At 40.1% G+C, this 15,939-nt stretch overlaps 1 protein-coding gene across 1 annotated transcript in view; it reads right to left on the reverse strand.

Annotated features, from left to right (window-relative positions):
• The window catches only part of LOC127411748 (F-box only protein 28-like), a 30,264-nt gene extending 16,175 nt beyond the window's left edge, over positions 1 to 14,089 (reverse strand). The window contains exons 1-3 of the mRNA XM_051647481.1: positions 13,875 to 14,089; positions 13,148 to 13,257; positions 2,930 to 3,068 (exon numbers count right to left, since the gene is read on the reverse strand). Of these exons, the coding sequence (XP_051503441.1) occupies positions 2,930 to 3,068; positions 13,148 to 13,257; positions 13,875 to 14,057 (432 nt within the window). The 5' untranslated portion in view covers positions 14,058 to 14,089. The remainder of the gene's footprint in view (positions 1 to 2,929; positions 3,069 to 13,147; positions 13,258 to 13,874) is intronic.
• Between the last annotated feature and the right edge of the window lie 1,850 nt (positions 14,090 to 15,939).

The following is a 15,939-nucleotide window of genomic DNA, read 5'->3' on the forward strand; positions in this document are numbered from 1 at the left end:
TCAGAAATGTGGACAGAATTGATCGGGGCCTGTCTCCCTCAGCGGATTGCTGAGCCAGAACCCTGTTAGCTCACTCGATTTCCAGTTTATGGCCTGTTATGTCAAGCAGATTTGGAAAGAGCCTGTCTGGGAATTCCACCATATCCTGACCCTCTTCAGCCTCAGGAATTCAGACGATTCAGACGTTATTCCACCGGCACCGGTTCTCCATGTCCTCCAACTTCTCCCAGACATGCTCCAAATCCACCTTGGTCGCTAGCGGATTAGCAGATAATTCCCTCTCCGATGACTCTAGATAATCGATCCGTTTCATGACATCCCCAACTCTTGTAACCACCTCAGAGAATTTAGTCTCCATGGCAGTGATCGATCGACGTATTACATCAAAATCCTCCAAGTCAGCAATGACCTTCGTCAGCATTGCCGACATGTTCAACATCTTTCGCCGAATTTCCCTAATTTCTCTGACCAAATCGACTCCCTGGCTCGGGGCCTTCTCTGAGGTGTCAGTTTGAGAACGTAAGTGTCTTTTAATGTCTCCAGAGCCTGGGGAATTTGAATTCTTTGACATTTTGTCCTCCTAGAACAGTTATGGGACAGGGTGTATCTCACCGGTTTATGTCATTAATAGTGTTGAAACTAGCAAAGTGCGCAGAGCTCACCGTTCACACGTCCGAACCTCATATGGCGTCACATGGCTCATGTAAATAATACATTTAAACAACTGAATGTTTCCATAAAGTGCCCTATGAAATGTTTATTTTTTTCTCCAAATCTTGTTTATTTTTTCTGACCTCCATGTTTTAAAGTTTAATTCAACTATCAAATCATGTCTATGTGATGAAAACTCAAAGCATGTCTCCAGAGCCACAAAGCAAAATTGCACACTGCACAAACAAAATTTTATTTTTAAACTTCTACTCCAGAGTAGGTACTTTTGGGGTGTACTTTTGGGGTATGAGACTGTGGCAGACTGTGAGAGGTGCTGCAGCCTGTGATTGGTCAAACACCTATGACATACAAATACCTTTAAGAAATTCAGAGTCTGCAGCCGTCATTTGTAAAAAAAACTAACTGCGCTAATTTTACAATTCCCTAAACAGAAATAACAAAGTATCCAAAGAGGATCACCTGTTTCACATGTGTGTATGTGTGTGTGTATGTGTGTGTTTGTAACTTTATCAAGAGACATGCTTTGAGTTTTCATCGCATCTGTACTGTTTGTACTGTGTAACTATACAGAAAATAAAGTGATTTCTGGATTACTACATTGATTTGTTTTCCGGGATGACTGATATAAATAATAAGATGCTTATCGAGAGTGGGTAATTGAACTCTACTGTACACTAACCGTCATGAAATCTAGTTTACATGAGGGAAGTATTGCGTGCCTGTTACTGCATGGTTAGCTTGCATCAAAACGTCTAAGTAAATGAGTATTTCAGTACAGTATTTTATGTTGAGTCATAAAAGCCTTTATTGTAAAAGATCGTGTTGATATATAGGTTTCTAGTGCATATTCAATACATTGTCCACTGAGTTCAGCATGTGCTATGTGGAAGTTTGATCTCCTCTCAATCCGGCTGCAGCATGGAGCATTACATGCACTGCTCACGAGCCTAGTTTAAACTGAAACCTGAAGACACAGGCTGTGTCCGAAAACTGAAAAATGCTGCCTTTGGAGGCTGTATAAGGAGGTCGGATGAAATAAGGTGCTCTTTAAACTTTTCTCTGACCAGTTCTTAAGAGTCCCATTCATCCAAAAAAGGGTGTTTGTTAAAACATTAACTGATTAGGCAGCTGCCTACGTTTTTGGATGCAGCCAAAGTTTGTATAAAACTGCCCAAACAAAAGTGTAGATCCGATCCTGGCATTCTCCGTCAGTGTTGTTGATCTTGTTGTTGCTATTGAATGGCATGTGGCAACAACGTCAGATACTAGATGATGTCACTACGGGGGTACTTTTGTGAATGGGAATGCAACATGGGAAAAGTCTCCTTGAATGTGCTGTTCCTCATTAGTTCTCATCCAGAAAATTACTATGGGAAATGTACCAGGACTGAAGGTGTAGGTGTGGCCTAATGAAAACCGAGTAGCCCCTTAAGTACCACCTAAATTGGGCTTTAGTTCCTGCAGTGGGAAAGGGTCTTTAGTTATATTAGTGGAGTACCTGAGCTTCAGATGTGTGTGCATCTCATCTGTTACTACATGTTGATAATCAGATATACTGAAGTAGTATTGTTCAGTCTTGTGTATGCATATATGTATGCACTTTTTTAATTTTCCGATCGCAAAGTTCTTTTTTCCTTTTAAAGCTGCAAGTAATTGATTTAGCACAGCAGTTGTCACAAAAATGAATTTACACTATATACTACACTACGATCTGTTTGTGCATAAGCATATGTGTTTTGGTGTGCGTGTGTTGACCTGCCGACATTAATTACGTATAAATAATGTCAATAAGTCAAAGAAAAAAAAAAAAAAACTTTCATTTATATTCCGGAAAATACGGTATACCCTTTTGTGTAATCCCTGACAATCCCCAGCCCAATTCCAATTACACCATCTCTTTGAACTCTATAAACTCGCAGTATAAACTCTTCCAATGCATTTCGCTACCAAATACCAAAGCCATACATATCACAATAATTACTCTTCAAAATGAATTTCTTTCTTTTGATGTTGTGATGAAGGGAAATGATAAGTTATTTTTGGCAACCAGGTCTATAAACGTATAAAAAGTACCATAGTAAATATTTAAATATTTTGCATTACAAGATTAAAAAAAAAATCAGTGTGGAACAGTTTTTTTTTTTAGGGTTTCTTTAAAATTGAGCATTTTCCTGACTACAATTACTATGTTTTATTGTATTTAATAGACAAAACCTTAAGAAGTCTCCTCAGAGTTGACTGAGATATGAAAATGTACCTTTCCAGGAATGAAGCAGCACAGATTTGAATCCACATATTTCATGAAGGTCATGTTTAACAGGGACAGACGTGTTTCCACGGCAGCCAGAATGTCCGCGTGACGTGCTAGCGAGTGGTTCCTCCGCTCAGATTCCCTCCTGACACAGAAATGATAAATTGTCAAAAACATTTGATGAAAAGCATAATTTGATGATGTTTGAAACACATTTGATGACAAGTTTAATTTTGTAATGTACACCAGTGGACAATGAAGTTAGACAAAAATTTAACTAGAAACTTTTGCACAGAATTAACGACAGGATTCAAAGTTGTTGTTCTACTGGTACATGAAAATAACCTGAGTGTTCAGTTAATCTAATATTGGATAACTTGTTGCTATGAGAGGATGAAACATTGTACGAAAGAGTGCAAAAGACAAAATATTCAATAGATGTCCGAGTGAAACAGGACATTCAATGAGAAAAAAATTAAGGTGGGACTTAATTTAATGTTGGGCTGGCACTGGCAATGACAAAGACGATGGAGTAAAGAACCCAAGTGCAAATTTATTAACAAAAGTGTAATCCATAAACCCTAACTACAAATGTAAATAAAACAAACATGAACTTAGCTTGACATAAACTTGAACAAACAACCAAAGTTACAACAACAATACCTGACAATGGAAAACATGAGGGTTAAATACATGAATATGGGAGAACACATGACAAGGATAACCAATAAAGACAAAGAACTCTAAACAAGATAAGACAATCAACCAATGAAAACAAGACACATGAACATGGAGGGAAACAAGAAATCGCATGACAAGGGAACCACATGACATGAAACAGGAACTAGAATTTCAAAATAAAAGACATGAAAAACATGAACCAACAAAATACACATGACATATCCCCCACACTAAGGGGCGGCTCCCGACGACCCAACACATGAACAAAACACATTAAACATGGCATAAACCTAAAGTCTGTAGGGAGCTGGGGGGGGGGTCTTGAAGCATGGCTAGGCAAGACATGGTGTGGGGCGTGGCCTGGCAGAGTCAATGGAAAGTGGGGGCCTGAGAGGCTTGAGGGGCAGAGCCGTGGAAGGCAGGGCCGTGAGAGACTTGAGGGGCAACACCAGGGAACTTGGTTCCTGGAGAGTAGCCAACTGCTTGAAGGACCATGGTGGAGCCAGAGGTTCGGAGAACCGAGGTAGCGCCCAAGGCTTGGAGGACCGAGGTGGAGCTAGGAGATTGGAGGACAGAGGCGGAGCCAGAGGGACTGAGGACCAAGGCAGATCCGTAGGGAAGGAGGTCCCCGGTGGAGCCACAGGCTTGGATTGACTAAGCATAGCTGTGGGATTGGAGAGCTCAGGCAGAGCCAGGTGACCTAATGACCAAGGCAGAGCTTGAGGGACCCCGGAGAAGCCAATTGGCCGAAGGACCACGGTGGAGCCAAAGGGACATAGAGCCAAGGTGAAACGGAGGGCTCGGAGAACCAAGGCGGAGTCAAGGGCTCGGAGGGTCTAGGCAAATTCTGAGGATCGGAAGTTCCCCTTGTCTGATCCTGAGGAAGCGTCCATAGGGTGGGTACAAGGGCGGGAACCATCTCCAGGTCCAATAGCTCAGATGTGGCTATGACATGGTGTGGAGTGGACTCAGGCATGGCTGTGACGTGGCATGGAGCAGGCTCAGGTGTTGCTGTGACATGGCATGGAGCAGGCTCAGGCGTTGCTGTGACATGGCATGGAGCAGGCTGAGGTGTTGCTGTAACATGGCATGGAGCAGGCTGAGGCGTTGCTGTGACATGGCATGCAGCAGGCTGAGGCGTTGCTGTGACATGGCTAGAATTTCAAAATAAAAGACATGAAAAACATGAACCAACAAAATACACATGACACTTAAGGGCTTGGTGATGTCAGCCAAAATGAAAGTTGCTTCAGAGTCTGAGTAAGTTGTTACATTTTGATGAAAGATTAAGAAGAGAAACTTATTTTGGAATAAAGTACAACAATAAATTGTGCACAATAACCAGAATCAGAATGAGCTTTATTGCCAAATATGCTTACACAAGGAATTTGTCATGGCGACAGAAGCTTCCAGTGCAAGAGAATGCAACGTATATACATACAAACATATACATTTAAACATATACACATATAGTGACAAAAAACAAAACAAAAACAGATAAAAAAAAAAAAGATAAATATACAACAGGGCAATAATGTTTTTAGAATATTTCATATACAAATTTATATACAGTTATGTGCAGGTGATGTAATGCATTGAAGAAGTGGTAGGATATGTTAAAGAATATAAATGAAAAATGGATATAAGTAGGAATAGATGGATTGCATATTGCACATGGTTGATTTGACCAAAGGAAAGTACTTGGGGGCAGTTTTAACTGTTCATGAGGTGGATGGCCTGAGGGAAAAAACTGTTCCTGTGCCTGGCTGTTCTGGTGCTCAGTATTCTGTACTGCCAGCCAGAGGCCAACAGTTCGAACAGGAAGCGTGCTGGGTGAATGGGGTCAAGAGTGAGTGATTTTACCAGCCCTTTTCATCACTCTGGATGTATACAGTTCTAGCAGGGTGGGTAGGGGAGCGCCAATAATCCTCTCAGCAGTCCAAACTATCCTTTGAAGTCTTCTGATGTCTTCTGATGACTTGGTAGCTGAACCATTTACATTTACGCATTTAGCAGACGCTTTTATCCAAAGTGACTTACAGTGCACTTATTACAGGGACAATCCCCCCGGAGCAAACTGGATTTAAATGCCTTACTCAAGGACACAATGGGGATCGAACCAGCAACCTGATCTGAATCTGAATCTGATTACTAGTTATGTGCTTTAGCCCACTACGCCACCACCACACAAACCAGACAGTTATAGAAGTGCAGAGGACAGACTCAATGACTGCTGGGTAGAACTGTATCAGCAGCGCCTGCAGCAGGTTGAACTTCCTCAACTGGCGAAGGAAGTACAACCTCTGCTGGGCCTTTTTCAAAATTGAGTCTATGTGGGTCTCCCACTTTAGGTCCCGTAAGATGGTAGTGCCCATGTACCTGAATGACTCCACTGCTGCCACAGTGCTGTTCAGAATGGTGAGCAGGGTTGATGTTGGGGTGTTCCTCCTAAAGTCCAGAAAAACCAGACAGCCAGCTTTTCAACCACCTTTCTGTATGTAGACTCGTCGGTATCTTGGATGAGGTCGATGACTGTAGTGTCATCTGCAAAATTCAGGAGCTTAACCGAGGGGTCCATGGCAGTGCAGTCATTTGTGTACAGGGAGAAGAGTAGTGGGAAGAGTACACATCCCTGGGGGGCACCAGTGCTGACAGTACATGTGCTGGAGGTGAATTTCCCCATTCTCACTAGCTGCTGCCTGTCTGTCAGAAAGCTGGTGATCCACTGACAGAGAGCCGGGAACAGAGAGCAGGGTTAATTTAGTCCATAGGAGAGCGGGGTTGTTGGTGTTAAAAGCCGAACTGAAGTCAACAAATAGCATCCTTGCATATGTCCCTAGTCTGTCTAGATGTTGAAGTATGTAATGCAGTCCCATATTGACTGCATCATCCACAGACCTGAAAGGGATCCAGAAAGGGTTCGGTGATGTCCTTCAGGTGGGTCAACACCAGTCTCTCAAATGACTTCATGACCACAGACGTCAGAGCGATGGGTCTGTAGTCATTAAGTCCTGTGATTTTGGGTTTCTTCGGGACAGGGATGATGGTGGAGGTTTGAAGCAGCAGGGAACTTCACACTGCTCCAGTGATCTGTTGAAGATCTGTGTGAAGATGGGGGCCAGCTGGTCAGCACAGGATTTTCGGTTTCCAGAGATCCTCTTCACAGATCTTAAGTGCATGTTGAGTAGCAGGAGAAGGGAGGATGGTGGTGGCAGCAGGTGTAAATGTGTGTGTGCTGTGAAGGTCGGAGCAGGTGTAGGACTGGGCTTTTCAAATCTACAGTAAAACACATTCAGGTCATTAGCCAGTTGTTGATTCCCTACAGTCTTGGGCGATGGTGTCTTGTAGTTGGTAAAGTCTTTCAGGCCTCTCCACACTGATGCAGGGTGGTTAGCTGAAAACTGTTTTTTCAGCTTTTCAGAATAGCTTCATTTAGCCACTTTAATCTCCTTTGTCAGTCTGTATTTGGCCTGATTGTACAAGATTTTATCCCCACTTCTGTAAGCATCCTCTTTGGCCTGACGAAGCTGTTTTTTCTGTAAACCATGGTTTGTCATTGTTGTATGTTAAATAAGTCCTAGTAGGAATGCACATGTCCTCACAGAAACTGATATATGATGTCACAGTATCTGTGAGCTTGTCCAGGTCAGTGGCTGCAGCTTCAAAAACACTCCAATCAGTGCAGTCAAAGCAGGCTTGTAGTTCCAGCTCTACTTCATTGGTCCGTTTTTTACAGCCTTTACCATAGGTTTAACTGATTTTAGTTTCTGCCTGTAGGTTGGAAGATGATGAACCAGACAGTGATCAGAGAGTCCTAAAGCTGCACGTGGGACAGAGTGATATGCATCGTTTAATGTTGTGTAGCAGTGATCCAGAGTATTTCTGTCTCTGGTGGGGCATGTAAATGTGCTGTCTGTATTTGGGCAGTTCACGTGTGAGATTTGCCTTGTTAAATCTCCAAGAATAATAATAAGTGAGTCTGGGTGTTGTTGCACCGTGTCTGTGATCTGATCAGCCAGCCAATAAGACCAGGAACATGTATAGATAAAAAGTAAATACAGCCAATTTCGATTTTACATCTACTTTGTGTAACATCAGCAGTCAAACCACATCTCAGTAATAACTTTCCAAGTGTAATTCCTATCTAATACGATCATTCTGATATGTGAACAATGTGAGCTGGCTTTATATCGGTGTTAAAAAAATACTACTAAGCCTAAGGTTTTACACATAATCCACATGAGGAACAGGGTTCAATTTCAAACCTCTGTTTGAAAATAGGTCAAGAGAACAAGAGCAATCACTTAAAGTATATGGCACAGCATAAGACACTTATTTCCAAAAGAATAAGGTCTAAAGATTGATCTCAAGAGTTGAGTGTGCGATCTAGAGCTGAATGCTGTGAACAGTTAAACCCTGATGATTTACTCATTTGGTAAAGAATGGCTGTGTCCGAATATGCTACTATATACTGTAGTATGCCAAAAAAAAGTCGACTGAGTAGTATGTCAGAATCATCTGTTTTCATAAACAGCAGGCAAGAAATACCTGGGTGACCTAGTACATCCGGCGAGATTCTGAAGTGCGCATCCAATGGATAATGCACCATCCCATGATGCAAAATGAGCTGAGACGTGCCGATCAAAACACTGAATTAAAAAAAATGGCAGAGAACCATGAGTCAGGCCGCTCTTTTCAACAGTAAGTGCTTTGTATACCAAGAAAGTTGTTCCTTGTGGTTAAATTGTGGTCTTTTAACATAACCGGTGTAAAAAAAAAAACTGTAGTTGTTGTTATTGAGACACAAATTCGCATCATGGAAAAATGCCCACTTTCCTGGTTGATGTGTGTTCGGGAATGTATTCATACAACTAGGGGTAGGCAATATGACCAAATCTTAAATCTCGATATGAGTCATTTTATATATATATATATATATATATATATATATATATACACACACACACATATATATCACAATGTAGTAATTTTTTTTCTTCTGGAAAATCAATAAAAAATGGTTAGCATAATAAATAACCATATTATAATGCCTATTTTTGGAAAACCTAGTCAGTGAAATAAATACTTTTTAAATGAAAACTAATTACTCTTATATAATTTTATCTTTATTTAGAACTTGACAAAATTACAAATAAAATAAACACTCAGTTTTAAATCAACCTTACCATATACTCAATTTCACATTATGCCACATTTCAGTCTGATATGTTGTTAATCAGATTTATTATAAAATGTCCTCAAGAAACTGAAGATCTTTTCAAAGCAAAAGTAACAAAGAAAATATTACATCATTTTAGTACAAAATACACAACGAAAATAACACGTCTTGCAGAAAATAAATGTAAATATATTTATAAAAATTTCTTGCAAAAAAACACAAAAAAAAAAAGATTGGAAAAAATATGGAATTAATGCGGAGTGCATCTTTTGGCTTTCATAATATTCTTTAGCGTGCTTCATTTTAAGGTGTTAAAACAGATTGTTTGTATTACCACAAGTGATTATTGTCACGCAACAGTTTGCAGATTAATTTTTTCTAATCTGTGTCAGCTTTTGTGACCCAGATGTCGCACCTGTTTTAATAACATGCTCCCCTTCATTTTCTTAACTTTTCTTTTGATCACATCAGCAAAAATTCATCAAATGATGGAGATGTACAGATGTGCGGTGTAGTAAAGCGCACCTCACCATGTTAAAAAAATGATTCAGGTGTCAGAACCGGCCCGCAAAATCAGATCAAAAATAATAATAAAAATCAAAATAATCAGCTACGAGTTTGTGGGCGAGTTTGCGCCGTTGCCTGATCTGCATAATTCCTTTAGTGAATCTGGCGTTAAACCAGCGCGTGCAAATACCCCGCTCAAGCCTGGTTTCAGTTTCACGTGAAGCATGCCTGCTGATAGATATGGTCACGCTGCCCACATGGATATTTACATATCGCAATATACACGATATAGCAAAATCTCTGTTGATTGACACTTTATATCATCGCCACACAGCCCAGTCCTACAAACAACTCACCTGCATACCTAAAGAATGTACTTTTTTTTACCAGCCGAGAAATATATACAGACAGTAAATCTCAAAGTATAGTCCTTCAGATGTGAAAGCTAGGTGTTTGCGTATGAGACACATGACGCAAATTTAGTCATTAGCTGAGTGCTTGAGCACCGAACACGTCCGGCCCAATTTTTCTAACCAAGCGTACTCTGAATGTGCAATATGCTCATGGAATTATTAACACTAATTTGTGGGTCCACAAGGTGGCAATGCTCACAATTGAGTGGTTTAGTGTTGTCACAGTACCAAAATTTCAATAGTCGGAAGAGATACCAGTGAAATTTCAAAATGTATGCAAAAATATGCTAATATTTCAATGTGCTATTGAACACAGTTTAGTTTTTTTAATAATTTTAATAATTATAGTTTAATTATTTTCCAGAACTTTACAGATCATTTTTTAAAGTTTAATTTAATTTCATCATCAAAATGGTGTGTAACCAATTAATGCATAAAACTTTTAACAAGTGAAAACTTTAAAATGTCACTGCATTTATTTTATTTTTTTTGCCAAACTTTTATTCTACAGCTTCTAATATATTCCTTAATTTGTATTATTGTTATTATTATTATTACAGTGAATATTACATTTTACTATACAGTTGTAATATCAGGCATCTAGCTTATATATTGAAACATGCTTTTATTATGACGTGTATTTTGTTTTCCTGAATCTTCACTTTCCAGATAAACAGTTTGTGTCACGGCCCAGTGTGATCATTGAAGACTTTTAAGTCACATCTGAAATTTCATCTCTTTACACTGGCCTTTGACAAATGAAATGTAGGACACAGTTTCAAATAAAATAAAATCCCTTTATTGTCACTCAACCATATACACAAGTGCAACAGTGGGTGAAAGTCTTGGGTGCAGTTCCGAGCAACATAGCAGTCTTGACAGTGATGAGACATATACCAATTTACAATAAACATCAGAGTTATGCAAAACAATTTACATATCTAATATACACAATTACACACAACACAATACACAAATAATAATATACAGTATACAATACACCCAATATAGAACACACATACACATAATATAGAATACACAGTATACAATAAAAATAGAATGTATAAAATATACAGTATGTTGTATTGTGCTGTATTGACATTCAGGCTGTCGGCTGATAGTAAGTTGCCAGTGTGTTGTTAAGAGAGAATATATTTATAACAGTCCAGTGTGAGATTAAGATTAATAAAGTGCAGTGCTAATGTATTTTGATCGTGAGAGATCAAGAGTTCCAAAGTCTGATTGCTTGGGGGAAGAAGCTGTCATGGAGTCGGCTGGTGCGGGTCCCGATACTGCAATACCGCCTGCCTGAATGTAGCAGGGAGAGCAGCCCATGGCTCGGGTGGCTGGAGTCTCTGATGATCCTCCAAGCTTTTTTCACACACACTGCCTGGTATATATGTCCTGAAGGGAGGGAAGCTCACCTCCGATGATGTGTCTGGCAGTTCGCACCACCTTTTGCAGGGCTTTGCGGTTGAGTGTAGAACCGTGTGAGGATGTGGTGGTTCATTCCAAACTTCCTCAGCTGTCTCAGGAAGAAGAGGCGCTGGTGAGCCTTCTTCACAACGGCCTCAGTGTGGACGGACCATGTGAGTTCCTCAGTGATGTGAGTTCCTCTGCTGACTCTCTCCACCATTGCTCCATTGATGGTGATGGGGCTGTGTTCTGTCTTTTCTCGTGAAGTCCACCACAAGCTCCTTTGTCTTACTGACGTTGAGGGAGAGGTTGTGCTCCTACCACCATTGTATCAGACCAACCACCATCGCATCATCAGCAAACTTAATGATGGCATTGGAGCTATGTGTTGCCACACAGTCGTGTGTACAGGGAATACAGGAGTGGACTGAGAACCCAGCGTTCCCTCGGTAGCCAGAATGGTCGACACAGAAGCATGAGAATTTCCAGATCAGGAGAGCAGAAAGACTTGATAGAATGTACGTTCCTCTGATCACACCAGGATTTGTTGACTATAAAACATACACCACCACCTCTGCTTTTACCTGAGAGGTCTTTCGCTCTATCCCCTCGGTGCACGGAGAACACTGCGGATTCGATGGCTGAGTCTGGAATCTCCGCAGACATCCAAATTTCTGTAAGGCAGATAATTCAGCAGTCCCTCGTCTCTCGTTGGAAAGAGATCCGCGCTCGCAGAGCTTGTTGTCCAGAGACTGAACATTTGCCAGTAGAATACTGGGTAGCGGGGGTCGATTTGTGCGTCATCTTAGTCTGATGAGAACGCCAGCTCTCCTTCCCATTTTCCGGCTGCGGGCTGCCCAGACAAAGGGCTCCGCTGTCGTGTTTGAAAACAGCAGGTCGGCATTGAGGTATTTCTAAATCCAGTTTTCGGTGTGCTATTGCAGAACCAATGTCCAAAAGTGTTTGTCTATCGTAGACAATAAGGCAGACAACATCCAAGACAAAAAAACATAAGAATTGTAGACAAAACAAACAAAACACTACAACACTGAGTCGGAGCTCGCAACACAGCAGCCATACTCGGCGCCATCTTGAGCATATAGTTTTGGAGTGTTTGTATTTTAGACTTCTGTTGTTTATGTATGTCATAATTTTGGAATGTTATGTTTAAAATGTTATTACTGTGAAGCACTTTGGTCAACTCTGTTGTTTTAAATGCGATATAAATAAAGTTTCAGTTGAGATTAAAGGGCAAATGCTGTGATTTAATTATATAAATATATATTTTACATGTGCTGCGTGGTTCACAGTAGGTTAGTGCTCTGCTTTGTCATCTCATATAACGTGAATGATTCTCAATGTCTGTGGAGTTTCCAATGGATGAGTGGTCGGATTTATTTCAAGTATGCAGCTCGTCCACAATAAGCTTGCAGCCTTTAGCTGTTTAATAAATCACACTAGGACGTCATGATTTTAATTTGATTAATTGTCCATTTCAGTGTAAAATGAGTAACAGATCACGCATTCAAAATAAGCCTGTGAGCATTGTAAAGCTGTCGTGTGTCAGTCATAATGCACACTGGTACCGGATTGAGTCGGTGCTCGGTACTACAGTAACACTGGTATCGTTACATCTTTTTTATTTTGGTATCAACTTGGTACCGAAGTACTGGTACTTTTGGCAACACTAGAGCCATTGCTGCGAAGAAGTGCAAGATGATGTAATTCCCCACTAAACCACAGGAGACGTGCACGTCAAGAGCGTGTGTGGGTGAGGAGGTCAGGAGATACCTGTATTTGTATGCCTCAAGTCTGATGGAATATAAAGGCATCTTTATGAGTCTAAACTCTTTAAGATAAATAGTCCAGTATCTCATAGCAGTTGTACCAAGCATGTGCCAACCACCTGTGTATGAGCGCACAGTCAAATGAAGTGTACTTTGAAAGTCTAGCGTTTGACTGTCAAAAGCGAAGTATACTGTGGGCTAAAGCGAGTACGTTTTTTTCATTGTTACAGACAGGTCTCACCTGGGCAGCTGAGCTTTGACCTGTTTCTGGCACAAGCTGTGATAACGCTCCACTTTCAGGAAGCCTTGGTTGAGCATTCGCTGACAAATCATATCCATACGTTTACACACCTGAAAGAGATGACAACGTCTGAGAAAGTCTATTTGCATTTTTATGGAATAAAGTGTTCAAGAGAATGCAACAAAAATGTTATTGAAAACAGCAGTAGTACAAGTGTTAAAATCTTGATCAAATTTGTGTTTCTAAATTGCACTGAAACATTTTTATACTATAAAACCAAGTCAAACTATTCTACATTCTGCACTCTGTCATCCTGGGAAACACAATCACTCTGGGGGAAAAGTTCACAGCATAAAAATAATAAAAACAGAATTATGTGTGTGTGTGTGATCTACGAAAATATATAAATCTAAGGGGGTAGCGGTGGCCATCGTAGTCTCAAAACCTAGTGAGCTGCCTACCTTTTTAGGGCAACAGAGGGGAGTTTAAACGTTTGGAAGTCACAGGAGCGGGCATCATTTTGGGCAATCACAGGAAACGCGCGTCACATATGATGCCCAAAACTGCTGTTTAAGTTCGCAATTCACGAGGTTTTGAAACATTCATGCCCAAAAGCAGCTGATTTGGAGCGTGCTTAAGCTGCCCAAAACTGCAGTGAGTGTAGTGCGCCGAGTGTTACTTTGAGACACAGTCCAGTTTGACTGCGGTCTCTCATTGTTTTTCTCACCAGCCGCAGCAGACTAATCTCATCGTATGACAGGAAGTTTAGGATCGTGTCAATCGCCACTATCGGGAGTCCCAGCAGCGCGTTGTTCTGGTGCGGTTGGTCCGGTGCTGGAGACGGTAACCGCGGCGAGTCCGAATCCAGCGGCGAGACTCCTCCATCAACAATCACTACAACAGCCGCCATCTTCTCCAGCTCAACACTACAGGACGTGACGAAACATCATACGGCTTGTCAGACGGAAGCGAGGAGAACAGCACATCGATGACGCGGACCTTGTTTGAATTTAAATTTGGTAAAATTACATTTTCTGAAGCTTGAACGATGCTTTCAATACAAATGAAGCGAAAATGTGTTCATTAAGCTCACCAATGTAACAGATAATTGACTGCAATCTGGTGGTCAAGAAAGGATGCGTACCTCGTGATCCTTGAAAACAGCTGGTTTAACATCTGCCTTGACACCATGTTATTTGGTTTTAAAGCAGTTAATGAACTCTGGGGCTGCCGCCGCAATTTGTTACACACAAATTTAAAAGCTCACTATTCACACATTTTTTTTTTTTTTTACAGAGAACCACCAAATAAATAAATAAATACATCCAATTAGTCATAAATATTGTGTTTATGAATTATTTTTTGTACTAACTTTTTAAACGTAATTCTGGTCCTGTTAACTCTACCGCACTTTGAAAAGTGTCATTTTATTCCACTAGATGGCAGTATGCACTAGAAAAAAAATATTTTTTCTCTGTCACATTCCCATGTACGTATGTATGTGTGTGTCTGTACGTATGTGTATAATTATTTTTTATCTTTTATTATTATCTATGTCTTGCTGCTGTTTTTGTCTTGTTGTACTCTGGAAGCTCCTGTCACCAAGACAAATTCCTTGTATGTGTGAGCATACTTGGCAGTAAAGCTGCCAAGCTTTGATTCTGATCACAATATACAGATCTGAAATGTAAGTGGCGCTCTAACACATTTTAGCCCTCATAGCTATTTAACCATTCAGTTCATGCACCACCCTCGTTATTTCATTGAATATCTTAGCCTCTGAGTGGATTAGAAACTCAGCTGAGGAAAGCTGAGGTCCTCCCTTTTGCAATGATATAAAACATTTTATCATCAATAGTCGAAAACATTTTATTTATTAAAAAAAAAAAAAAAAAATCCGATTTGTTCAGAAGATTTTACTGTCATGTGCATATGAATCAATAAAAATGTTAATTACATAAAAAAAGAGTCGTCCCATCACCCATGATACAGAGTCTGGGGCTAAATGAAAATTCAGTGTCCAATACCTCACACATAAAGTTCTGAATGTGTTGTGTCCTCGTCTTCTGATTGGCACCGCCAGCAAATCTCTGGATCCTTAACGATTATTTTCTTAAGAATAAAATGACAGGCTTTGACATTGTCTTAGTATACTAGCCTGCTCATGAGGTTTTTTAAACACTGTCAAATCCTTACAATAAATGTACCTATTAACCTTTACTGTAAGTAGCAAGCATCTCACAATCATTAAGTGTAAAGTGAGTGAGATATGTAGTTTAAAGACAATAATTACCATATACTAGATATATAGGAAGTTAGTAGGCTATAAAGTTGTAATGCATAATGTGATCCTGTCCATCATTTCGACTCGTTTAACACACTTTTTCCCACACATTTTGTGTTTTATGCACTAAAGCATAAAGGACCATGTTGGCTTTCTAATGATATAATTATAATGTTTCTATGGCCTGTAAAGATAACAGAGAGAGCACAATGCAGCACATTCATTTAAATAACTAACATAATGGGTCTCTTTAATATAAAGATTCACAACAATATTTATTGTTTGGATTTTGTAATAACATTTGGTAAACATATGGTTTAAAAGATGAAAATAAATCAGTATAAAACACAAAAATGTGTTTTGGTCTAAAATCACATTTCTAAATGAACTTGGTTTAAGAACAATCTTTTTATTATTATTTTTTAGGCCTTTTGGGGGTAAAGATAGTGTAGAAGAGTGGGGATGGGATTGGGAAAGGATCCTACAAGCCAGGAAACGAACCCGGGTC

This window comes from Myxocyprinus asiaticus, chromosome 21 (genome assembly GCF_019703515.2).
Source record: "Myxocyprinus asiaticus isolate MX2 ecotype Aquarium Trade chromosome 21, UBuf_Myxa_2, whole genome shotgun sequence".
Taxonomy (NCBI): Eukaryota; Metazoa; Chordata; class Actinopteri; order Cypriniformes; family Catostomidae; genus Myxocyprinus; species Myxocyprinus asiaticus.